We start from the raw sequence: 25,223 nt of genomic DNA, 5'->3' as shown, positions 1-25,223 counted from the left end.
ATCAGGGTAAAAAGTCCTATCTATAGATATCAGTGAGTAATGAAATGGCTAGCAGGAAATGGCCAAGGAACAGATCTTGATATGTTGCTAGATAATAGTATCAGGCTACTTTGAAAAATGTAAATCTTACATTGGAGACCACTACAGCAACAACCGTACTGTAAAGCCTATAAATCTATAGAGATGATACACAATATACTAGTATTCTGTAACTGCCTCTCAGCAATGATCTTGTAAGATTGAAGAAGTTACAAAGGATGGAACCAAAATAGTCAAAAGACTAGAGAACGCTGTGGAGAAAAGTTAGTGTTTGGGATTTTGGGAAAGAAATGCTACAATCTGAAGATTTTTCAATCAAGAAGAAAGGCAAGTTAAGAAGACATAAAAGGTGCAGAGGAGTATGGAGATAGTCTTGAAGAAAATATATGGCTGAGGAAGAAGCTTGGGAATAGCTTGCCTTGACTCTCTTCAGTATAAGAGGCAAAGAAAGAGAAACTCTGCCAGGTTTTCTGCAACAATAGAACTTCAGTAGTACTTTCAGAGTTTGTTTCCTGATCTGGTCTGCCTCAAAGGGTTAACAATATAGATTTATAAACTTAAGTATGATGTAAAGCAATGTTTCTGAACCTTAATCACTTTAATGTGTGGATTTTAACTCCCATTTCCAATTCTGGGAGTTGAAGTCCACACATCTTAAAGTTGCCAAGATTGAAAAACACTGATGTAGAGAAAATAAATAGATTCTTTCCTAGTGCATATGGTATCCAGTAATGGAATATTGTTTCAGGTGGTGGATTGGGACCTTGGGCTTGCCCCATAGAAGTATATGACTGACTTTGGACCAGTTGCTCTCTCTCAACCTAACCTATTTTCTTTGGGAATTCTTTGGGAGGTAAAATCCTACATGCTGTCTAGGTTATATTGAACTGCCAGAGGAAAGGAAATATGTAACTATTGTCACTATCATACAATGAAGTTAAATAATGGGAATTTCAGGAAAGAGAAAAAGGAATGACTTCTTTGCACAGTTCATAATTAAAATATGGAATTCCATAGCACAAGATGTAAGGATAGATACTAATTGTGCTTTAAAGGCACAAGGAACACAGGGGGTAATAGATGCTGGTCATAATGGTTATATGATTTTCATAAAGGTTTCATAAAGGCAGCAAAAGTTTCAATATCCATTGCCAAAAAATATGTAAAAAAGATATTGAGGCTCTAGAAAGAGTGCAGAGAAGAGCAACAAAGATGATTAGGGGACTGGAGGCTAAAACTTATAAAGAACAGTTGCTGGAATTGGGTATGTCTAGTTTAATGAAAAGAAGGACTAGGGGTGATATGATAGCAGTGTTCCAGTATTTCAGGGGTTGCCACAAAGAAGAGGCAGTCAAGCTATTTGTCAAAGCACCTGAAGGCAGGACAAGAAGCAATGGATGGAAACAAATCAATAAGAGAAGCAACCTAGAAACTAAGGAGAAATTTCCTGACAGTTAGAAAAATTAATCAGTGCAACAGCTTGCCTCCAGAAGTTGTGAATGCTGCAACATTGAAAGTTTTTAAGAAGAGATTGGACAACCATTTGTCTGAAATAGTATAAGGTTTCCTGCTTGAGCAGGGGGTTGGGCTAGAAGACCTCCAAGGTCCCTTCCCACTCTGTTATTCTGTAATATAAGCAAATATGATGCTATTGTAGTTGTATTCTCTTTGTGAGTTTCTGATTGGCATTGGTTGCTGCAAACTGTTGGATAGGATAATGTTTTGTTCTTATACAGCACAGCTCCTATGGAATCATAGAATAGTAGGGTTGGAAGGGACCACAAGGCATGTATAAGAAAATCAATTAAACCAGGCATAAGAGGTGGCTTCCAAGCTGCTCTTTAAAATCTCCAGAGATTGAGAACCCACAACCTCCATAGCAGACTATTCCACTGTTATGGAAATCTTACTATCAGGAATTTTTTTTCTTATATTTAAAGAAAATCTGGATAACTAAAGTATAACTTACACCCATTATTCCTTGTTCTTTTATATGTGGACATGGAAAATATTCCTTGGCCAGTTTCTCTATAGCTTTACACTATGTACCTGAACACAGCACATCCCTTCTTGTTTACTTATGAATGTGGCATTTATTATAAAAAAAACCCTGAAACTGTGAAACCAAATTTCTTGTTTTTTAAACCCAGATTCTAGATTTACTGGAATTCCCTGAAAGCTTGCTAGATGTTTTTGGCAAGTTAGAAGATAAGTAACAGTTTTAGGTCTTTTCAGATGACAGAGCTTTTAAGTCTTTTTTTAAATAATTCTTGTATGTACAAAACGAGCTCATTATTTGTAGCCATATTTCTTTCCAAATTCTTTATCCCCAGAGTATATATTCCCCAAGTTAGACAGTGCAATCACAAAGATTGTATAAATATTTAAATAAATATTATGATTCTAAAATAATTGGAATAGCTTATTTCTGTCACAGGCATTAGGTTTTGAGGTTGTAGAAACCAATCATTTTTCAGACAAAAATTCAGCTACAATATATGGAAATAATCAGCTATATAAACATATTATCCTCTCTCTCTCTCTCTCTCTCTCTCTCTCTCTCTCTCTCTCTCTCTCTCTCTCTCTCTCTCTCTCTCTCTCTGTGTGTGTGTGTGTGTGTGTGTGTGTGTGTGTGCACGTGTGTGTACATGGATTTGATTTTTTCTACATACAATACAAGTTGTTTCTACAGATTGTTTCTTCTCTATTTGTTAGAGAACATCGTTTTAGGTACTGAAAACTTCATTTTTGCCCTGGCCATGGTACTGAAACAAGGAAGGAGTTTTGTAGGATTTATTATCTTTGTCGCTTTTTTCAGATGTCTGTCTGCAACTCCCATACATGATCTGTTGCTTTTATTAGCAGACACCCTGAAGGGGTGAAGGGTGGGTGGGGGGAAGAAAAATGTTCCAATTCTGCCAGGATGTAACTTTTGCACTCATGCTAAGAGATGCTAAAAGAAGGAGACTATAGATATTCTAGGTGAAACTATAATGTTGTTAATGCAATTAAATAAAGAGAACTCTAATGTGAAACACAGTCTGAATCCATATTATATACTACATATGTCATGTTTATGCAGCATAATCCAAGATTGTATCAGGAACTCAGGTTCTGAGTTCAGAACAGAGAAAATTCTTGGCAAGCAATTAAAAAAAACACAAAGAAACACACAGATACACATATGTATCATCCCTACCAGTGTGTGTGTGTGTGTGTGTGTGTGTGTGTCTGTGTGTCTGTGTGTGTGTCTGTGTCTGTGTCTCTGTGTAGGGGAGGGCTTGTACGAAATCAGTGGTGCATGTTTAGTACTGTCTCTTTAATTGTTCAGTCTGCTGTCCCTGGAGCCCCATCAATTCTGACAGAGGTGGGGCTAATTCTGGATTAGTTGTAGAAAAGCATGTATGAGTAGCTCCTTAACTGTTTCCTTACCAGACACAGAGACAAAGACATAAAGAAAACCTTTGAACTAAGATGTCTTATAATGGAAGAACAAGAGGCAAAATCCTCTGAAATAAAAGAAGTGTTGACTTCTTTTATTTCTTTTATTTATGACCTAGGTTGTTTTGGAAGCTCAGGAAGTGCAAAACAGTCCTTATGAATCAGGGGTCCAAAGGATTGTCCAGTGCCTGTTGGTCCCTTCCCTCCAAAGGTGGAACCTATTGTAGGAGGAGAGGAGCAATCTCATATTTGGACAAAACTGCCCCTTTGCATACCTCAGCTCCAATATATTACAAATCCCAGTGAAATGGCTGCAGTATGCTGTATATGCATGGCTGTGCAAAATAAAGATCAGGATTCAACCTTTGTAACAGAAGCCTGAACAGAATAGCTCCAAGAGCAGATTTTTGAGTCCAAGAAAAAGCCTGGCACTTACGAGTACTGCAGTGTCAGAAGTAAAGGGCTGGTCGGGGATAGTGTGACCCTTTCACAAATCAATGCAGAATCTCCAGTCCTAACATGCCTGCCATTTACCTGCAAATGATTCATTTTTCTATGATGTTCTCTCTCTCTTTCATTCAGAAGCCTAAAGAAACAAGCTATCAAACAAAAGCTTCTCCAAATACATCATGGAAATCTCACCTGCAAATCAGACCGACACATTTACTCCCTTCCACCCACGTTTGCCAAATATTGTTGCAATGGTAGAAACACAGAGACCAAACATAGACATTTGCTTCGACTCTCTATCTCCAATTGTTCCCCCAGGACAAAAAGCAGCCAGATTTCCCCACCCCACCCTGCCCCAGCCTCATAATCTTAACGCCCTAGAATGTGAAGGGAATCTAGCAAGCCCTTCCTCAGTCCAGCAAATCATTTTACCTTCTGTGAGCTGAATGATTGGGTCCAATGATACAGAACCAGCCTGTCCTTGGACCTGAAGGCAGGGTGTGTCGGATCCTTATTCGCCTCAACCTCCATGGATTTGCCTGCATCATTCTCCAGCGCTGAAATGGGCCACCAGCTGCAGTTTGTGGCGGTAATATTGTTGGGAGTCGCCATGACAGCCCCAGATTACAGAAGAAGAGAAGAAAAAGAAAGCTGCAGCTGCTGTATGGTCAGACCATCCGATGGTCATAGAAATGCCTTTGTTGTTGGAGCCAAGAGGGTGGAATTTCATTACTCTGTCTGGACTGGCATAGAGAGCCCAGGTCAGCAAGATCCAAAGCAGCACCAGCTCTGAGTGAAGCTGTGCTCTCTACGCTCCTATACAACCATGAAAAGGATGCAGTGAAAAGAACACTGATGCGCTGCATTGTGCCAATCACAAACACAATAGACTCTCTCTGCCACCTGGCGACAGACTTGGGAGTCAACATATAACCGGAGAGAGTGCATTTTGTAATGCACTTTTTGATCAGAATGAACTTGTGGAGGGTGTAGATTAAAATGTCTGAATAAGCAGGTGTCCAAATGAATAGAACTGTTGGAAATATAGGAATTTTACTGTTTTGATGAGATCCAGAATTCTGATGTCTGAGATTGTGTGGATTAATCCCTGCAGTTTTGGGAAGTGGTTTACCACTGCCTTATTCCTAGGACTGAAAGAAAGTGACTGCCCTTAACCAGTACACCAAACTGGCTTTCTGTTTAGGATATTATTTTTATTTATTTAAAAAAAATTGTATGGCCACCCACTCACGATAACTCAAAGAAATAGCATCCCAAATACAAAATCCAATAAACCCTGGTGTGCTCTTTATTACCCTGGGGTGTCCAGGTTCGTGGGGCTTTTGAAAGAGTATCAAGGTGGGGGGATGGTGTTCCACAGGGAGGGAACTATCATGGAGAAGACCCTTCTTCTTGGGACCATCTTCTTAATGAAGGGGACAGTGACATACACTGAGTCTCTGCTTGGGTGGGTCAGGTGGTTGTAACTGGGAAAAGACAGCCCTTCAAATTACCTGTCTCCAAGCTATGCAGGGCTTTAAAGGTGACAACCAGCATCTTGAATTGGACCTGAAAGCAAATCAGCAATGAATGCAAGAAGAGTGACACATGTACAAATGTGTCTAGACTTGTACAGAACCATATAGGCTGCCACATTTTGAACCAACTGAAGCATCCAGATACTTAGCAAGGGGAGCCCTATGCAAAACACATTACAGTGGTCAAGATAGAAGGGGACCTGGGCTTAAAATAACAATTGTCTAACTTGGCATTACTCCTCAGAAATTGTTTGCCATCCATCTATTGGCCATAAACCAAAATTACAATGGGGAATTATTATATGGCTCCTAGGGAATGGAATGGGACAACTCGCCACAGCCAACTTGTCATGGGACAACTCCCTGCAGCCCAATTCAACAATTCAATTGTTTAAAATGATTTTAAAAATATTTTAATTTTTGTCATTCACATTTCATTTGGTCCTTCCTTTGGCATCTTTTCTCTAATCATTGTATTCCACTATTTCTTCAATATTAGTATAACTCTTGTCCCGTGGCAAGTTGTCCTGTGAATTGGCCATGCCAAGTTGACTTGCAGCAAGTCATTCCACTGCAAATTGGCCACAGAAAGTGGCCTGGTGAGTTATCATAAACCCCATAGAGCAGGGGTCTTCAAACTTGGCTCTTTTATGACTTGTGGACTTCAACTCCCAGAATTCCTCAGCCAGCATGGCTGGCTGAGGAATTCTGGGAGTTGAAGTCCACAAGTCATAAAAGAGCCAAGTGTGAAGACCCCTGCCATAGAGAAAGTATATGTATGTGGACTGTCAGGTACCCCAGGTTAAAAGATATTCCAGTGAATCAGAGAAACTGGGATGAGAAAGACCCAAGACTATGAAGAGCTGCTGCCAGCCAATATGTACAATACTGGTCTGGATAGACAAAAATGTAACTAATATAAAGTAGCTTCTTTTGTCCAATTCCAACATAGAAACATATACATGCAAGTAGAAAGCTTTGAATCAATAACTGGTCAGCCTAAGTCTTTGGTCTACTTTAGCCCTATTGTCAGAATGGCTGCTTTCTAGAGTTGGCAACCCTGTGTTGCTGAGGTCAGAGTCTTCTTGAAGCAAAAGAAAATATGAGCGAGAGTAGAAAATCTGACTTGATAGCTAAATTCTTAATCCAACCGAACAAGATAAGCCAAAAGGAGAATCTACTCAAAATGTCATAAAAAGACAAAAGCCTATAAGTGGGGTATTCACTGCTGTCCTGATCAGTGTGGTTGGCTACCCACTGAAGATCATTTCTTATTTCAGGATCCATACTGAGTTCCTTTACTCTGCTGATATTTCTTTTTGCTGTTCTTGCCTTCCTACTAAGGTCTTCATATTCTCAGGTCTAAGAATACCAGAAACTAATCCACTGAATTCTTCTGCAGTAGGAGGAATAAGCATCCATAGAAGTTAGAAGGACATTAGTCGAGGTATCATACAACATCTATGTCTATCAGATGGTAAATCTGACATTCCTGTTCTTTTCTGGTCTTTAAGGTGGTGTTAAATCTGCCAAATTTTATACTCTGCAATTCTTCTAAGAACTCAAGGCACCATGCCCATCTTCCCCCAGTGCACATTTTATTCTCCCAGTAAACTTTGGGGGCAAGGGTATTATTCTCAAATCTTGATGCCCTTCAAATATATAGGCCAGTGGTGGCGAACCTATGGCACGCGTGCCAAAGGTGACACTGAGAGCCCTGTCTGTGAGCATGTGTGCCATTACCCCAGCCCCGCCTCCCCCCACAGCCCCCCCAGAGAATCGCCCCCAAGCGCGGCCTGCACAGAGCAGAGCAGCCAAGGACATGGCAGCTGGGCAGCAGGGACAAGACTCTGCCCTCGCGCCATCACATGCAGATGATGCTGCGGAGCGCGGGCAGAGAGCGTGGCTGCCATGGCGCTGCTGGGCTGCCTGGGCGATCAGTGGCGGGCTGTGGAGGTGGTGGTGGCCCTGCGGGTGGGCGGAGCGTGGAGCAGGCAGGGCAGGGGCAAAGTGGGCGGGGTGGGGAGGTGGGAGCGGGGCCAGGTTTTGGGCATTCGGTCTCTAAAATGTTCGTCATCACTGATATAGGCTAATTCCCAGAATTTTCAGCAACAGTCAGGCTGGCTGGGGAATTCTGGAAATTGAAGTCCATACATCTGCAACTTCTAGTCTTCCTCATTATGTTATACCTCTACTTGTTTCAGAATAACAAATTGTAATAGGGAACAAGACACAGCTCTCTGCTCAGTGTATTGGCTCCTCTGCACAAGTACAAATTACTGTGAGGAATCTTCTCTTCCAGATATGCAGCCTTGTTCATGAGCATGAAATAGGACAATCCTATTTTGAATTCCTGCAGAGAGACGGTACAATCTGAGATTAAAACACTGTAACGAAGAAACATTGTTAAAGTCTTGCTACTCACAGCAAGTTTTGTGGCTTTAATAAAATGGCAAAAAATACAGTAGCTACATAGTTATAAAGGTTGAGAGCTTTTCCATAAGGATATACACCACTGCACAGAATAAGGACGTGCAAGGATTGCTTATCCCAGTAATCCCCAAACTCTTCAGCTCATCAACTGCTTCATGAAGTTTCAGATTGTTCATTGACCATTTATTATAGGAAAATAGTATTACTTTAACTAATAGTACTAAGAATAACAATAACATTGAAGAATCCCATCAGCCTTTGGGAGTCAGTATTGATCACTATGGATTACCCTGCCTAGCCTATTTCAAATGCTCCTCAGATCTGGACATAGTCTGTTTTGGCTTCTGCAGGTCTAAGGACTTGTTTGTCTCAACTTATCTGCAGTTCTTGAGTGTGAATATCTTCTAGCGTGAGAAAAAATAATAAACATTTAATGGTGCCTTTTTTAAATCAATGAGATGTAATTTGAAAGAACGTTAGACTAAAATTAGAATGACCTATGCAAAATTAGTAGAAATAGATATAGAGGTTTTCTAGGTATGTGCTATTTTATTTTTTTCCCCAATCCTTGCTTGCATCAGTTCTGCACTGTTTTCAAAGTCCAAAATAATCCTTTTCTGCTCTCCCCAACTTCAAGCTCTCCAATAAATCTAATTCAAGGAATGCTGGCTAAAAGAGAAAGCAGAAATGTATTTCGCTTGACCTTGTTTTCTATATTAATAAAATGTAACAAACAAACAAGAAAAAAACGCAATATGGAATCAGATGTGCAGTGGCTAGTATGAAATCCTGTGAACCCACTAAGTTCCATAACAAATCATGAAGATTTTTTGCATTATCAGAATAATAATTCCAAAAATATTTAAGTTCAAATTCTGGTTTGGCAATGATACTAGTTGGATAACTTCTGAGACATGCCATATCATTTAGCATCTTTGCTTTATAAGTTCCTGAAAAGGTAAAATGGAATGCCACCCTGAGTTTTATAGACAAAGTACCTCATACAATTATAGTAATAATGGAGTTTACCACTTCTCCCAAATTTGTTTGGAATCTAAGATTTAGGAGCTATCTCTGTAAAGCTTATGCAACTATATGGAGGGCAGATGGAAATACTTGGGTACTTATAAATACATCAGATGTTAGAAAACCATAGCATATATTTGACAATTTAAACTGGCTCTTTTTGTTTGATGTTTTGAAAGATCTGATAAAAAAAATTGGTTTCAAAATTGAGAAAAAGATGAAATATTTGAGTGTTATCTAGACTGATATGAACTATTATGTTTTGAAACAATTATTTTAAGGTATGAAGTTAAAAAGGATATGAGTTGGAAAACATTGCAGCTGTCATCAGAAATAATTTCCGTGATTAAGATGTTTTACTTTGTGATTTTTATTCCATTTTCTTACTTTTACTTTTCTTGCACCTCTATCTTTTCTCTTTCTTGTTCTTTTTTTTCTTTTTCAAATCTCTGTAATTTCAAACCACCTAATTTGGTATTCTCCAAGGCGAATTTGTGTTTGTGTGCCTTTTTTGTCAATCTGGGTTCTTGGTGAGTACATGGACAAATCCATCCAGTTTTCTTGGCAATATTTTCAGAAGTGGTTTGCCATTGCTTTCTTCCCATGGGAGCACTAGAACCCAGATTCTCCTACTCCAGCATCACAACAATTAGATCAAACTGGCTCTCATAAAAAATTAGATTCCAATTTTCTACTTCAATACTATTTTCAGCTTTTTTCAAACACAAGCTTCCGCTCTGAAACATTTCTGCCACACATTAATGGTATATATAACATTTTTAAAAAATCTGAGTATAAGTTTTAATCTTCCTTCTCTATAGGAATATTGGAATAATTTCATTATCTGTCAGACTTTTAGACACTGACCTTTTGAAAATACCAATTGCATTTCTGGATAAATTATTTCCTAGCATCAAAAAAAAAAAATCCTCAAAGCTCCATCTAGTGGTCCATTTATTGAACATTCTGTAAAGTGTTTGGTTTTAAACAATCATTTTAGTGGCCTTCTGTGTGTTGCCAATATCCTTTACTCCACAATTCCAGTAAATATTAAATCAGCATTGAGAAGGATTTAACTATCAAAAAGGAAGTTCCCTGCTCCATTGTATTCTTGACTCTGATGCTAACTTTTCTTGCCCTTTAGCCCTAGAATGGGGGAAAAATAAATCTAAAACATTATATGCTTCAAAAACTCCATTTGAGTAGTATCATCTTTTAAACAGCAAAGCAGAAATAATATACTCATTTTCAAACTCACTAAGTACATATGGTTATCATGGTTTCAAATTCAAATTTGTTCTCATAGCAATACACCTATTCCATTATACCTGTATAGTCTTCCTACAATGCAGATGTTCAAATATGATGAGAATCTGTTAATCAAAAGTAAATCAGAAACATTAATTGCATTCTTTATACAAAAATTAAGACTATATGTATGTATATATATTTAAGATAAATGGACTACCCAATATTTCTAATATTGACATATAGTAAATGGGACATATATATATCATTTAACAATTACAGCATAAAAGGGCTACTTCTGGTATGCATACAATGGGTTACATTTATTTAATGTATTTATGTATGGGAATAGAACCAATCCTCTCATTAATTTGCAAAGGCATAATCAGCAGGGAAATTCCTCTATTCAAAGGTTTAATTGAAGCAAGCTACTATACTCAGAAACAGCTCAATTTGTTTCAGGGGACAATTTTTAAAGACATTTTGCTTCAGAAAAAAGCAAAATGAGCTAGCCTATTTTGCAATATTGCCATAGTATATTAATGGATTTATTCTTATGCTGCCAGAAAAGCTCATATTTCTTAAACCTTTTGTTTTTTAAAAAAATTTCATGGGATGCCAAGCTTTGCTTATTTCAAATGATTTTCTTCGAAGTTCTGCAGAATGAAAATAGATGTTGTACAATGGAAGTCTTTTTGCTTTCTCTTTCTGGAGGCAGTTAGGTAGTTCTAAGATACCCTTTATCTACTGGCTTATGGCTCATCTAACCACTTTCAGCAACTAGGACAAATTAACTACAAAATCCATAGCTAGCACACATTTGTTTTAATTCAAATATGTTATTTAATTCAAATGTTATTTAATTTAAATGCATACGAAACATAGAAAACAAATTTGCCTGTGTTAGGCAAATAAGATCAAGACAAGCTTATTCAAAAGAGCTATAATCTATAGCACTTCCTTGACTTCAATTGAAGATTGCGCAACATACAGAATATAAATTGCTTACTTGTCAATTAATATTAACATTGTTTCTTTTGAAAAGCCCTAACCTAAATGAAGAGATCAAGACTCGCAGGAACTTAGTGAGAAAGTAAGCTGCATCTGTGTGGCATATGCAACTGTATTACAGGTAATCCTTGACACAGAACAATTGGGCCTGGAATTACAGTTCTAAACTGTGGCAGTTGTTCAGTGGGTCATGTGACCACACCAGATTTTGACCTTTTTTTGTGGTGTGAGTTAAGTGCATGCTGTGGTCATTAAATGAATGCTGCAGTCATGGAAGCTTCCAGCAAAAAATACCAAAAATTGCAGTTGTGTGACTGTGACATGCCGTAAACAGTTCTAAATGTGGACTGGTTGTTAGGTGCCCCAAATACAATCATACGACTGTGGGGACAGCCATTAGAACTTAGAAACATCTAAGTAGCTCTGGGGAGGTCCATCATAACTTTGAATGGTTGCCAAGTGACTGCTTGCAAGTCAAGAACTACCTGTACACATTTTGAAAGCATTCGCCTTCAAGGACGATCATTCTAGTAGTACTCAGAGGCAGTCAATGGACCTTTTCACATGCCATCTTAAGTTGTTTATAGATAAGAAAAGCATGTCATGTGAAGTCATAAAACTAGGTTAACTGACACAGCTATAATCCTAGCGAGCTGGATTTAGCCCCAATGACCCAATCTATTCAGGGCTAAACTCATTCCTTTGGTGAAGTAACTTTACCAACGTCCTGTGGATTTAAAATGTTAATTGACTATTCCAACAGCCCTAGCCGAGTCCTAGAAAGGTGTTATGAAAGCAGTGCTCCTTCTGAACAGTTTAAATAATCCTTTAGGATCCCTGTGACCACATGGATCTTGGTACTGAAAAAGAGGAAAACTGTGGGAAACAGCCCAACCTATCCAAACCTGGTCATGGTGGTCTCAATCCTATAGTGCCATAACTTTTCTTCTTGCAGTTGGGAACAAAAAAATGTAGGAAGTGAAGCAGAAAGGGATAGTTTCCAGCCTCCTTGGTGCCACCAAAGAAGACTATAAACATGGCTATCAGACGACTGATGAAGTCATCCAAGATCATGTACTGGGGGAGATCACCCAATCAACTGAGAGCAGTTATCACTAATCTGCGTGTGTTATGCAAACAAGGACAAGACCAGCTTATTAAAAAGATGGGTTCAAATTGTGCATCATTCCATATATTGGTGGCTTAGTGTGATGCTTCCACTTAACCACTATGGCTTATTAAAAAAAGAAAACCCAGAATTATATAAGCAGCTCATTGTAGGATGTTCAAGAAGAAAAAATATGCTTGTATTTAGCAATGAAATATTAATCTGAGTAAAATCAATTTAGGGATATATAACTTTTGCTAGAAGCTGAGATATTAAAGAAAATTAGATCAGCAAAATTATTTAGGAGACAATATTAATTATGCTAAATCTGTTACCTGTTCCTTTAAAATTGCAGACTCATGTTCAATCCTATACAACAGGAGTGTCAAACTGCTGACCTGCGGGCCGGATGCGTCATGCTGAAACCGCACCCACCCCATTGCCAGCAATGGAAAAAAAGTGGTGATATGTCGCAACACGTCACATGACGTTGCGAGTTTGACACCCTTGCTACACAAGGAACTGCACAAAACTATTTTAACTTTTCACTCATCTGAGTTAGCCTTTAGGCTTGTTGGATCTATTTTTGTTTTCTTCGTAAGAAATACAATCATTTGGAGATGGTTCACATGCTCATCACAACAAACAGCATTTTGGCTTAGCATAATAAGTTAACCAAAGTCTTATACTAACAGGGTAAGTTACGATATCTGCATGACCTCCTGAGCTAGAAATTTCTTTTCATTAACAGAACTGATATGAGCTCAAAGTTCTGTCATAAAAACATCCACTCCTGTTCAGCCCAAGCTTTCATTTTAGAGTGAGAAAATTAATAGTTTTTATTAAAAAAATAAAAAGAAAGAAAATCCTTGCCAATTTATTGCAAATTTATCAGTAGATCCGATTAATTTTTTTACCTAACTTGGTAAACTTAATTTGAAATCTATAGAATTCGCTGCATTTTAGGAAAACTCTTATTTAAAGACAAACCTTGTTTGAACTTTTTAAGGAACTGAAATTTAGATTGCATCAAGAGAACAAAAATTTTATCCAGGTACTTTCTTAAATCTCCTATTTAATGCAACGCACTTTTAAACATATGATATCGCTTTTTAAACTTTATTTAAAAAACATTATATGGTGCAAATAAACATTTGATCAAACACGCAGCATTGACAATGGACACATTTCCATCTACAGCACTGAGGAAATATTCACTACCACCACTGAATTTCAAACCCATGATTCTCATTTCAAGTGTACATCATCTCTGCCATGTGAGACATTTTCTTGGGAATATATAAGTAATATTCCATATACCCAGAAAGATCCTCAATAGTCACATCATCCACAAAGACTCGAGCTTGCTCCGAACAAGATCGGGCAGAGCCAGACGAACCTGTACTAGAACCTGTACGATTTGGTAAGGATTGTGAACGCACTTCCAGAACCGCCTTTTCACACTCTGATAAGACGCTCCGCAAACCAGAAAAGGAATATGTTTCTATTGCTTGCCATTCTTTGTCCATGTATGGGCACTGCTTCTCATAACTCATCTTGGAGAGAGACTGGAAATCTGAAGGCTGGCTAGGATCCAGGCTGGTTTCAAAGGTCAAAGAAAAAGTATGACATTTCCTTCCTAAATTCTTTGAAGGCTGCTCACCAGTACATGTTTTCTGATGTCCTGCTCTGCTTTTTCTGCAGTTGCTGCTGTCTAAAAGTGGGCACCTCTTTGCAGTTAGGTACAGCTCTTCTGAAACTCTAGGATCTGGACCAATTTTATTTTTTGGAGCATCAATCTGACTTTTGTGTTTCAGTTGGTTATTTACAGAAGATGCTTTTATGCTGCAGTATGTAAACTTCGGGGGATGAAGAACAGGAGATTTGGAACGCCTGCGTCGCTGTGGTCTTGCTGTCCCTTTCAAGGATTTCCGTGCACCTCTGTTAACAGAAAGCAGTGACGTTAGCAGAACTAATTCTAGAACAAGATATATTCCAACACAGGCATTCTGTACTAAGTTATTTGCTCTAGTTCCATGGATGAAGTAATTTCACGTCATGTGCCTTGTGATTGTTATCCATGAAAAAGATCAAATTGGAATTTTAAGAGTTGCAACGATATCTAATCAGAAAGAAATATAATTATGAACATTGGATGTAATTAAAATAAGCCACTGCATTTCTCCCCGCTATTTCTAGATAAATTCCCAACCAGGCAAGGTAGAAACAAAATGCAAACATATCACTGTACAATAAGCTTCACCCTAATTTTTGCACATTTATATTAGCCAAGTATTGACACTTAAAAGGAATTTTCAAATAAAGAGTACTCAAATATAAGAGCACATAATTTTCCTTACCTGTGCCAAATCTCTCTTGAACACACAATTTGATGCCAGCCTCCGTCGATAGTTACTCTGCCTGGAGATCGCAATCCTGTTCCTTCACTAACAGAAGTTCTGGTTTAAGGAGCAGACAACATATTAGAATGCTATTCTGTAAAATGGATGAGAAGAAAATGGAACAGAGTACAGGTAGTCCTTGACTTAGAATCATTCGGTCAGTGACCATTCATGTCCATTCATGGAATGAACAGTGGTTATGACCAATCTTCACAGTTCTAGTCATCTCAGCACCAATGTGGTCACATGATTGTGATCTAGGTGCTTGGCAACTCATTCAATTGTTTACCAAGCACATTGTGATGATGTGATTGTCATTTACAAACTTGTGATCATGTGATTGTCATTTACAAACAAAGTCAATATGGAACTATGGATAAGACTCATAGCTCAATAAAGTGAACAACCAGTAGTAAAACTGATTAGTGCTGGAACCGTGAACAAATCATGTAAGCCTAACTATCTGGAACAAGTGCTTCTATAGAACATTTTGACATAAACATTATCATAAAACTCTTTATGACAGACAGGTAGTTCTCAACTTACATCAATTCGTTTAGTGACCAAAGTTACAACAACACTGAAAAAAGTGACTTATGACTGTTTTTCACACTTCTGACCATTGTAGAACCCTGGTCATATGATCAAAACTTGGATGCTTGGCAATTGACTCATATTTATGATAGTTGCAGTGTCCTTTGTCATGTGATCACTTTTTACAACCTTCTGACAATAAAAGTCAAAGGGGAAGCCAGATTTACTTAATAACTGTGTTATTAACCTAATAACTGTAATGATTTACTTAACAGTGGCAAAAAGGTCATAAAATGGAGCAAAAATCACTTAATGTCTTGCTTAGCAACATAAATTTTGGATCAATTGTGATTGTAAGCTGAGGACTACCTGTAATACAAAGTGCCATAAAATATTTCCTGTGCTGATGTTTGACTGTGTTATATAGTTCAACATGGGCTCTTTTTAAGGCAGATACATCTCTGAATGTATCCCAGTTTTTCCAGTGGAGGAAGTACTGGACTAGGAGTTCGGTCATTCTTGAAAGCATTAAGGAATCTGGTAAGGAAATATCTCTGAAAGGATGATGCAACTGGTCAGTTTGTGTAAAAACAAATATAAGATCCTGAACCAATTAAGTGATTCATGCATATCTTATATATATTTTATTAGTTGAAGTCAAAGTTAGGGAATGAAATCTCCCAATATCCACACTAGACAGATCATTTTCTACAAAATTTAGAGTAAGAAAATATGAATGATGACCTTGAAAACTTTCTTCACTTCCAATTTTAAGCTTGCAAAAAGAAAACAATACACCACTAAAAGCACCAAGGCCATAAAAAAAATAATTTTAAGCAATTGTTACCTACCCAGTTGGATCCACTCTCAACTTTTTGAAAGCTGTTTGCAGGCTCTCTTCATCTCCTTCTTTAGCTTCCGATTCCATCTGTGAGTTGTTAGAATGCTCTTCTGCCTGCCATATAATGAATGCTAATAAGAAAAACAAACTGATATTGATTTTATGTAGATTTTTTCCCCTTTTGTTCAATTGTGTTAGATTTTTGGAAACTGCCTGGACAGGTTTTTCAGAAGTGGTTGCCATCACCTCCTTTCTAAAGCTGAGAGAAAATAACTGGCCAAAGATCATCTACCTGGCTTCATGCCTAAAGTGGGACTACAACTCATGTCTCTCAGATGCTTAACCACTGCACCAAATTGTCTCTCATGTAGAGAAAGAAACTGCAATAAGCCTATAAGAATGGTATACGTTTAACAGAACTGCATACTACAGAGACTCCAAGTCACCTTTCAGGTTCAAGTGCCTAGCTGTTTGAAAAAAAAATATTATGATCAATCTTAACTGATACCCATGTTATCAAAGAACACGTTTTTGCATTACTTTGAAGCTTTTTTATAATATGAGTATTTTCTAAACAACATTGTTTAAATATGCATTTACTAAGTAAATTATCTTTTGCATGTTAAGACAAAGTATGATGCCAGGGGTCCCCAACCCCTGGCCCGGCACCGGTCTGCAGCATGTTAGAAAGTGGGTCACACAAACAAGCAAAGCTCTATCCTCGGGATGCAGGCAGTATTCAAAACCACACCACCTCTGGTCCGCAGAAAAACCTTTATCCATGGCACTGAACCCTGATGCCCAAAAGGTTGGGGACCTCTGTATTAAGCCATTTGTTTAACATGGAATGAGACTGAAAAATTGTAAATGATTGAAAATATGATATCTGTCACCAATCAGAAAGATTTGAATCCCTTTTTATGGCCATCCCTACTTCATGGAACTCTCTGCCATTGATTATTCAAAAGAATGTCTGGAATTGGGTGTAGGGCTTCCTAAGGAAACTACAAAGTCACTGGGGTTTGACTTGTTTTTATATTTTTAGTAGTTTTGGGTTTTATTGTTATTGTGAACCACTATCAGCCCTTAGAAGTAGTCCAAACAACAAACTAAAAAGTATAAATACTAACACTATCTTTATTGCAAGATTACTGTAATATAATCTTGTACCCCTTAAAGCACATCTTCCCTTCCTTGTGTTTACTTTCCAAAGAACTAGGAAGAATCCTTATGAGATACTTTTTCTGCCCCCATTCCTTCTGTGGGATGAGATATCTTTTGTCTGATCACAGGGTGCTACTACTCCCCCTCTTATCTCCTATTACAGCTGCCCAGATTTGTTTTAAGATTGTCATACAAATGTATTTTAAGATTGGCATAAAAATCTTTTAAATAAATAAATAAACAGTTGCACAAGTTTGGTAAAGCCAAATATCAAACAACACATTGAAAAAAATACCTGATTTTTTTCCCAAAACAAATCTAAATTTACCAATAGTCTTTCACTGATTTTGAAAAACACCTGGTTAACCAGTGCAAATAATGTAAGATAGCTATTACATTAACAATTTATCTTACTCCTGCCAATATCCCAGTGGTTATATTTGGAATCAATTGAAGCCTCCATATTCTATTAAAAGAAGCTTCCAAAATAACATTACTATAATCCAGTCTAAATGGAACTAAAGCAAATTCTATCCAAGAGACTTCTCTTATTCAAACTGATTATTAGAACTTTTTAGATTAAGTGCATGATCACAACTGTGTTTTAGTTAATATTTCTCTGTGTGGATACCTATCAACTAAAACTGAAATATCATACTATACACATAGCATGGATATTTCCTAAGGTAAGAGTAGTTCTGAACAACAGATTGGAGATTCATAGTAAACTGAAGTTGTCTGTATCTACATCATAGGTGGGACAGAATAAAATTTGACTGAGACTTTGACAAAGCATAGTGAAATCCACCTATACAAATAACATCCACACAGCACTTTTGGAATATTCTTTTAAAGGAGTATATAAAAATCTGCTGAACTGATAAGGCTACATATACCTATAATTTATTTATTTAGCAGTTAGTACTTTCATCCAAAGATGTATATTCCATTATGTAGTTAAAAATAAAGTAATGGTATGGTTACTACAGAAAATCAGTAAGATTTCTATCATTATAGTTTAACTTCACTAGCCAAATTATTCTAATTTTAAAACTTTGCAAAAAATATCTATACTATATAGATATGTATTGGCACTGTATGTGACTATTAATATCAAATACTAGTAAATTATCTTATATAAAACTACAGATGTAAATTCACAAATACTGTTCACACTTAATTCAGAAATCCACGCAATCAGTCCATGCAATTTGGAACAACGATGACTGACACCACTATAGGTGTTTTATACTATACTACTACTTTTAGTATTATACTATTTTTGCTGTTTGAAATATTTCTTTAGAATTACAGTGATATACACAACTAAAAAGTCTGATAAGACTAAGGATCCTCGGAAAAGGATTAAACTGAATTATCAATTCAACAATGCCAAATATTATATGAATGCTCTAAGCAATAGAAAAACCTTATTTTAAAAAAATCAGAAAAAAAAATCTTATTGTTATCTGGCAAACAAAATTATGAGGAAAATAATTTTGGGGTAACACTCCGTGTGTGTGTGTGTGTTGTGAAAATATATAGTATGTATAATTTATATATTCATAGGAAGGGTAGTTTGAAAATGTAAATAAATGGAAGACCAGTTGTCGGCCGTGACCAGGGGGGCGTTTTATCAGGTACGCCTGATTTACCAGTTGCGGCCTTTTCTGGACCGGGACGCCTTGCGCACAGTCACCCATGCCCTCGTCACCTCCCGCCTGGACTACTGTAACGCTCTCTACATGGGGCTTCCCTTGAGGAGCACCCGGAGGCTCCAGCTGGTCCAGAATGCGGCCGCGCGGGCGGTGTTGGGAGGGACTCGTCGCTCCCATGTAACACCGTTGCTGCGCGAGCTGCACTGGCTGCCGGTGGCTTTCCGGGTGCGCTTCAAGGTGTTGGTTATCACCTTCAAAGCGCTCCATGGCATCGGACCTGGATATCTCCGAGACCGCCTTCTGCCGCAGATTACCTCCCATCGGCCGGTACGCTCCCACAGAGTGGGTCTCCTCAGGGTGCCGTCAACCAGACAGTGCCGGCTGGCGACTCCCAGGGGGAGGGCCTTCTCGGTGGGAGCTCCCACCCTCTGGAACGAACTACCCCCAGAGATCCGGGTGATCCCGGATCTCCCTTCCTTCCGCCACGCCCTCAAGACATGGCTATTTCAACTAGCAGGACTGGCCTAAGGGGAAATTTTTAGCGGGGTTTTTAAAAAAAACAATTTTAAATTAATCAAAGGCCAAATCTAATATTTCATTTTAATTATGTTTTTTAACGATAGTATTGGGGTATTTTTTGTATTTGTTTTTTATCAGGCTGTCAGCCGCCCTGAGTCCGTAAGGAGAAGGGCGGGGTAAAAATTCAATTAAATAAATAAATAAATAAAATAAATGCATTATTTAAAAAAAACAACTCACTAACATTATACAGTCTAATTATTATTTGACTTCCAGGATAATTTGGGGGGGGGTTAGGGAATTCTGCAGGTGTAACGTGACCAAGGCTTTTAATGTTGAGTCCCTACGGAAGACAGGGGCGAAAACGTGTCTCCTAACAAAACCAAAATGTTCGCCTTTAAGGCGCCATGAAACTTCCGTCGAGAAGGGAACGTCCCCGCGGCTTCGGACGACCCAGAATTCGGGCAACGTATTAAATAAGAAATCCGTCAGCGCACAAACTAGTAGAAATGACGTAGCTGAAGAAGAAGAAGAAGAGGCCCAGCCCTTTACTTTCGCCTCTTCCAAACGTATCTGCCTTGAAGGGGGAAAGCGGGAGAGACTAAGGCATCACTAAAATAGAAGGCAAATCCATTTATCCGAACGGAAATTAAAAAAAAAATCTCCATTCTTCTCCCTCAGAATGAACGGAACCGAAGAAAATAAGGGCCAACTTACCCGACAAAGCGGACCCAATCAGTCAAACGAGCCACTGCCGGAAGTGAATAGAAAAACAACAGGAAGTGACGATGCGCAGTGCGCAGGCGTTTGAAGGACCATGAGCGCTCACATTTCCCATCCGCTCCTGTTTTGCGCGCGAAACCTTGCAAGAGGACGTAGGGAGGACGCATGCGCGCTAGTACCAAACGGTCTCCGTGGGGGATTCTGACTCGGTGAGGGGCTTCCAGATCCGGGGTCACTCGTTTATTTCCGCTCGTATGCTTGAGGGGAGACTGGGGTGTTCGCGTGAAGAAGAGGAACGTTTGAAATGGTTTTCTCCGCCGCCGTCTTCTTTGCGCAGAGCTGCCGAAGCGCTGAACTGGCGTGATTCCTCGTCCGCTCATAGCCACTGGAGCAGAGCAGCTGATTCTACCCGTCAAAGCGATTGTCTCCTGTTGAGTCACCGCTCTAGGCCAGTGTTTCTCAACCTTGACAATTTTAAGGCATGTGGACTTCAACTCCCAGAATTCCACAGCCAGCAATGCTGGCTGTGGAATTCTGGGAGTTGAAGTCCACATGCCTTAAAATTGTCAAGGTTGAGAAACACTGCTCTAGGCGCCCCATTCCGGCTGCTTTACGAAGCATCCTTTTTGTTCCTTTTCGGCCCCGTGGCTTTTCTTTCGGACTCAGGGCTTCGGTCGCAGGCAGAAACTCCACAGGTGAAGCATTTCTCCACTTTGTTTCTTGGAGGGGCAGCTTTTTCTGTTGCAGCAAAAGATTTGTCGCACTTGGGCATAATCACACATAGATTAATAATCTCAGTCAATGTTTTCCAAGCTTGGCAATTAAGACGTGTGAACCTCAACTCCCTGAATTCACCAACTAGCATGTTGGGTCTACGCATCTTACAATTGCCAAGGTTGGAAAACACGACTTAAGTTTTAGCTTGACCCCATAGACTTCATTTGGTGCAGTGGCCTTTGATGTAAAATAAGAGGAAGGATTTGTTATAATAAATACATTCGTCCATAAATGCCACAAAGTACTTAGTTGTTTTTTGTTATGGATATTATTTCCACCTTGCTGAATAATGTTGTTCCTGGAGTTGCCCTAAAAGGGATTTTGAGTTCCATTCTTAGTGACTACAATGCTGGAGTCTTTTGCTCTTGCTTTCTTCCTGAAATCTTTTGCCCAGCTTGGAATTTCTGGTAGTCTCCCAACTCAGCAGCTGTACTTATTTTTTAGATCAGCTAAGTCAGTGTTTCTCAACCTTGACAGTTTTAAGGCATGTGGACTTCAACTCCCAGAATTCCACAGCCAGCATTGCTGGCTGTGGAATTCTGGGAGTTGAAGTCCACATGCCTTAAAATTGTCAAGGTTGAGAAACACTGAGCTAAGTAATGCCACATGGGGGGTGGGGGAATGAATGAAGCTAGAACTCATCCAAAATTACAAGGTTGTCTGACAGAAGGTGAAATTAGAGTAGGATGCGCTTTTGCTTGAGAATGCGTAAGTCTTTTTTTTTTGTCCCAACTACACATTTTAAAATATATCCCATGTTTGATAGCAAGAATAAGGAAATAACTTAGACTATTGTCAAGTCATCCTATTCTTAGACCGTACATTATTCCAGCACAGATGCAGAGCTTTACACTTCCTTCTGTTAAATTATAGTGTATGCCTTTCAGTCCACAACCCAAGCCTGTCTAGGTTATTTTTTTAATTTTCTCTATTTGAAATGTTGTCACCACTCCCAGCTTAATGTCATAAGCATCCTTCAACTTCACCATCCAACTCATTCATAAAAATGGTGAACAGCCCAGGATGCATAACAGTGCCCTCTAGTACAAGGCTTTTCAACCAGTGGTACGGGTACCACCTGTGGTACATTGGCACCTGGCAGGTCGTACGCAACCATCCTAGAAAAGTGGTAATGGGGGAGGAGAATGAGCTGAACCGGTGGCAGCACCGCACAAGCCTGAGCGAGAGATGGCTGGAGCTGCAGGGCTGTCAGGGCTTAGTGGAAGCACCAGGATCAGCGCTTCTTTGGGGCTGTCAGGGCTCAGTGGAAGCACCAGGATCAGCACCAGGCTCCAGCTGGAGCTCGGCGCTGATCCTGGCGCTTCTGCTGAGCCCAGAAGAAGCGCCGATCAGCTGAAATGTTGCAGCATCTCCAGGGTCTTGTGATTTACATTCAGATGCTTGGCAACTGATTCATATTTATGACGGTCACAGTGTCCCAGGGTCATGTGAAGTGACCAAAACCTGCTGCAATCACCCAGCAGATGGGGGGAATAAAAACCAAACACCCCCCACCCCACCCCCACTGCCAATCCTCAACAGAAATGCTCACAATGGAAACCTCGGACAGGAGGAAGAGCGTCGCCGGGTGGGCAGGCAGGTGTCTTGCTCGGCTGTGGCTTGGGGGGCACTTTTTTCAGTGCCATTGTAACTTCGAACAGTCACTAAGCGAACTGTTGTAAGTCGAGGACTATCTGTACTTCATCACTTTTTTTCCTTTTTTTTTTTTTTTGGGTCATCAAGTTTTTGACACCTTGCTAGGCGACTGGTGATACTCAAATATTGCCATATCCTAAAAGCGGTACAATGGGTGAAAAGGTTGAAAAGCCCTGCTCTAGTAATCCTTGTGATATGATATTGTCCCGTATTGAATTGGAACATTAACAAGCACTCTTTGGGTGCAATTCTGAGTCCATCAAATCGAGGTATCATGTAGCCCAAATGATTAGAACTTTATTAAGGAGAATATTATGACACACTATATAAAGGTCCAAGTACACTGTCTGCATTCTTCAATTGTTTAAGCTGAAATCAAATTTATTGTTAACTTTCAAATATCAGTAAGATTAATACCATGAATTGTAGCATATCTGCGCTGGCTGCTTTTAGTTGTAGCATACATAAGTCAAAACATGCTGCGCAATTATCTTTTTTAATATTTTGTCCAAAATATCAGGTTGATAGTTCTCTGCTAAACTGATAGATTATGCTCTTTACTCTTCTGAGATCTTGCCAGTTCTGCATTTCTCAGCATTACCAAGCTTGTTCTTCAATCACTTCCACTAGTTCTTTCATTACCCTGGGGAAGTAATCTCTCTTGTCCTAAGCCTTCGGAGTGATGGTGGATTGCTGATTTTTTCCTCCATCCATCCAGGATCTCTCCTATATAAAATATATAATTTCAATTGTATCAAACAGGGCTGCAGTCACTTGCTTTCTCTTCATAGATACTGTGATGTCGCTAAGCCTGCTCAAAACATCCGGACTCACAGCATCCGACTGAGCCTCCGGAGTGGATACTTAGAGCACTCACAACTGCTCACCTCACGCAGCACCTGGGATTTTGAGCTTTCTGTGCAGTTTCATACTCCATATATACATCTGCCATGAAGAAGACCTGGATGCTTATACTGATATTTAAACCCCCCAAAATGGCCAAACATGAACCCCCCAAAATGGCCAAACATTTCACAATGCTGTGAAAGCTAGTTTTTCAGCCATTTACAGAAGGGGAGTTTTTGAAGCGGTGCATGATTAAAGTGTGCAAAGTCTTGTGTCCAGACCAAAATCAAGCATTTTTGAATGTAAGCCTAAGCACAAATAATGATGCTGATCAGATACATGAACTTGCCACTGATTTACAAGTACAGTTGATTGAAAAGGAAAAGGATTTCATTGCATATTCCCTTGCTGTGGTTGAGAGCACTGACACCACTGGCACGGCACAGCTGACAATTTTCATCTGTTGAATGGACTCAGGTTTATGTGTTACAGAGGAACTTTTGGATATTAAATCAATGCATGGCACTAGCACAGGAAAAGACATATTTGAAGCAGTATCTAAATGTGTAAATGTCATGAAACTACCCTGGGACAAACTTATGGGACTGATAACAGATGGAGCACCTTTGATGTGCAGGGAAAAGAATGGATTAGTGGGAAGGATATGAGAGAAGATGAAGAGCGAGAATTGCTCAGGTGAGTTGACAGCATATTACTGCACATACACCAGGAAGATTATGCATCAAAGCCCTGAAGATGGAACATGTAATGAGCACTGTAACACAGACAGTTAACTTTATAAGAGCCAAAGGTTTAAATCACCGTCAATTTAAGTCTTTTCTTGAGGAAATATGTTCAGAACTTGGTGATCTGCCCTATCACACAGAGGTGCAATGACTAAGTTGAGAAAAAGTGCTCAATAGATTTTTTGAGTTGCGTAAGGAAATCTGTCAATTCATGGAAAATAAAGGAAAGGACTCCACAATACTGCGGGATGAAAGTGGCTGTGTGAATTAGCTTTTCTTTGTGACATAACTAAGCATCTCACTGCGCTAAACCTTCAGCTTCAGGGACGGGACCGTGTGATCACGGACATGTATGAAGCAGTGAAAGCCTTTCAAGTTAACCTGCAACTATGGGAGACTCAGATGCAATAAGGAAACTTGAGTCACTTTCCCTGTTACCAAACAATCATAAACCAAGTCTCCGCTGTGTTCTCAGATGCTCATTTTGCTAATAAACTGAGCATACTTCACATGTGAGTTTACACGTCGCTTTGTTGACTTTGAAGCACAGAAATTCAGTTTTGGACTGCTCAGTAATCCATTTGCAATTGACATGGAGAAAGCACCTGTAAACATCCAGATAGAGCTGGCAGAACTCCAATGTAACAACACACTTAAGGCAAAGTATGATTTTGTAAGACCCACACAGTTTACCAGGTTCATCCCTAAAACAATGCCCCAACTCTGCCTACAAGCTGCTCGAATCCTCTGCATGTTTGGTAGTACATACCTGTGTGAGCAACTTTTCTGTGATGAGGGTGAACAAAAGTGCACACAAGTCTTCTTACCGATGCACTCCTCCACGCTATCCTGACAGTTTCCACAGCTCAGAACCTAACCTCAAACATAAATGAACTTGTAGGCAAGAAAATATGCCAAACATCTGGCTCAGACGAAATGGCAAGAGAGAGAGAACTAAATAGCTTAGGTTTTTTCTTTGTTTTTTCTTTGTTTTTGAAATATTTGTTCATATTTGAAATGTTAATCCTGTTTGGCCCATGTCTTAGACATAATGCACTCCTGA

At 39.2% G+C, this 25,223-nt stretch overlaps 2 protein-coding genes across 6 annotated transcripts in view; both read right to left on the bottom strand.

Annotated features, from left to right (window-relative positions):
• The window catches only part of GDAP1L1 (ganglioside induced differentiation associated protein 1 like 1), a 39,620-nt gene extending 35,078 nt beyond the window's left edge, over positions 1-4,542 (bottom strand). For all 4 annotated transcript variants that reach the window (XM_015829724.1, XM_015829717.1, XM_015829736.1 and 1 more), the window contains exon 1: positions 4,363-4,542. In XM_015829724.1, the coding sequence (XP_015685210.1) occupies positions 4,363-4,542 (180 nt within the window). The remainder of the gene's footprint in view (positions 1-4,362) is intronic.
• Positions 4,543-13,313: 8,771 nt separating this feature from the next.
• Positions 13,314-20,234, bottom strand: LOC107300362 (oxidative stress-responsive serine-rich protein 1). 2 transcript variants are annotated; one of them, XM_015829707.1, is made up of 4 exons: positions 20,130-20,180; positions 16,082-16,185; positions 14,655-14,753; positions 13,314-14,235 (listed from the first exon to the last, which is right to left on the bottom strand). In XM_015829707.1, the coding sequence occupies exons 2-4, from the start codon at positions 16,156-16,158 to the stop codon at positions 13,548-13,550; spliced, it is 864 nt and encodes a 287-aa protein (XP_015685193.1). In that variant the 5' UTR covers positions 16,159-16,185; positions 20,130-20,180; the 3' UTR covers positions 13,314-13,547. The 2 variants fall into 2 exon arrangements, with proteins under 2 accessions (XP_015685193.1, XP_015685186.1); XM_015829700.1 differs by having other exon boundaries at positions 13,315-14,235; positions 16,082-16,202; positions 20,130-20,234.
• Positions 20,235-25,223: the final 4,989 nt, after the last annotated feature.

Source organism: Protobothrops mucrosquamatus, unplaced genomic scaffold, assembly GCF_001527695.2.
Source record: "Protobothrops mucrosquamatus isolate PMUCROS unplaced genomic scaffold, P.Mucros_1.0 scaffold_235, whole genome shotgun sequence".
Classification (NCBI taxonomy): domain Eukaryota; kingdom Metazoa; phylum Chordata; class Lepidosauria; order Squamata; family Viperidae; genus Protobothrops; species Protobothrops mucrosquamatus.
The sequence above is the reverse complement of the archived record's forward strand: the minus strand, read 5'-3'. Positions and strand labels throughout refer to the sequence as shown.

Excerpts from the sequence above, each read along its gene's own strand:
- LOC107300362 (XM_015829700.1), bottom strand. The coding sequence starts at position 16,158 with ATGGAATCGGAAGCTAAAGAAGGAGATGAAGAGAGCCTGCAAACAGCT. Across the intron at positions 14,754-16,081 it reads TTGAGAGTGGATCCAACTGG|AACTTCTGTTAGTGAAGGAA; the intron begins GTAGGTAACAAT and ends TCCTTAAACCAG. Across the intron at positions 14,236-14,654 it reads TCAAGAGAGATTTGGCACAG|AGGTGCACGGAAATCCTTGA; the intron begins GTAAGGAAAATT and ends TTCTGTTAACAG.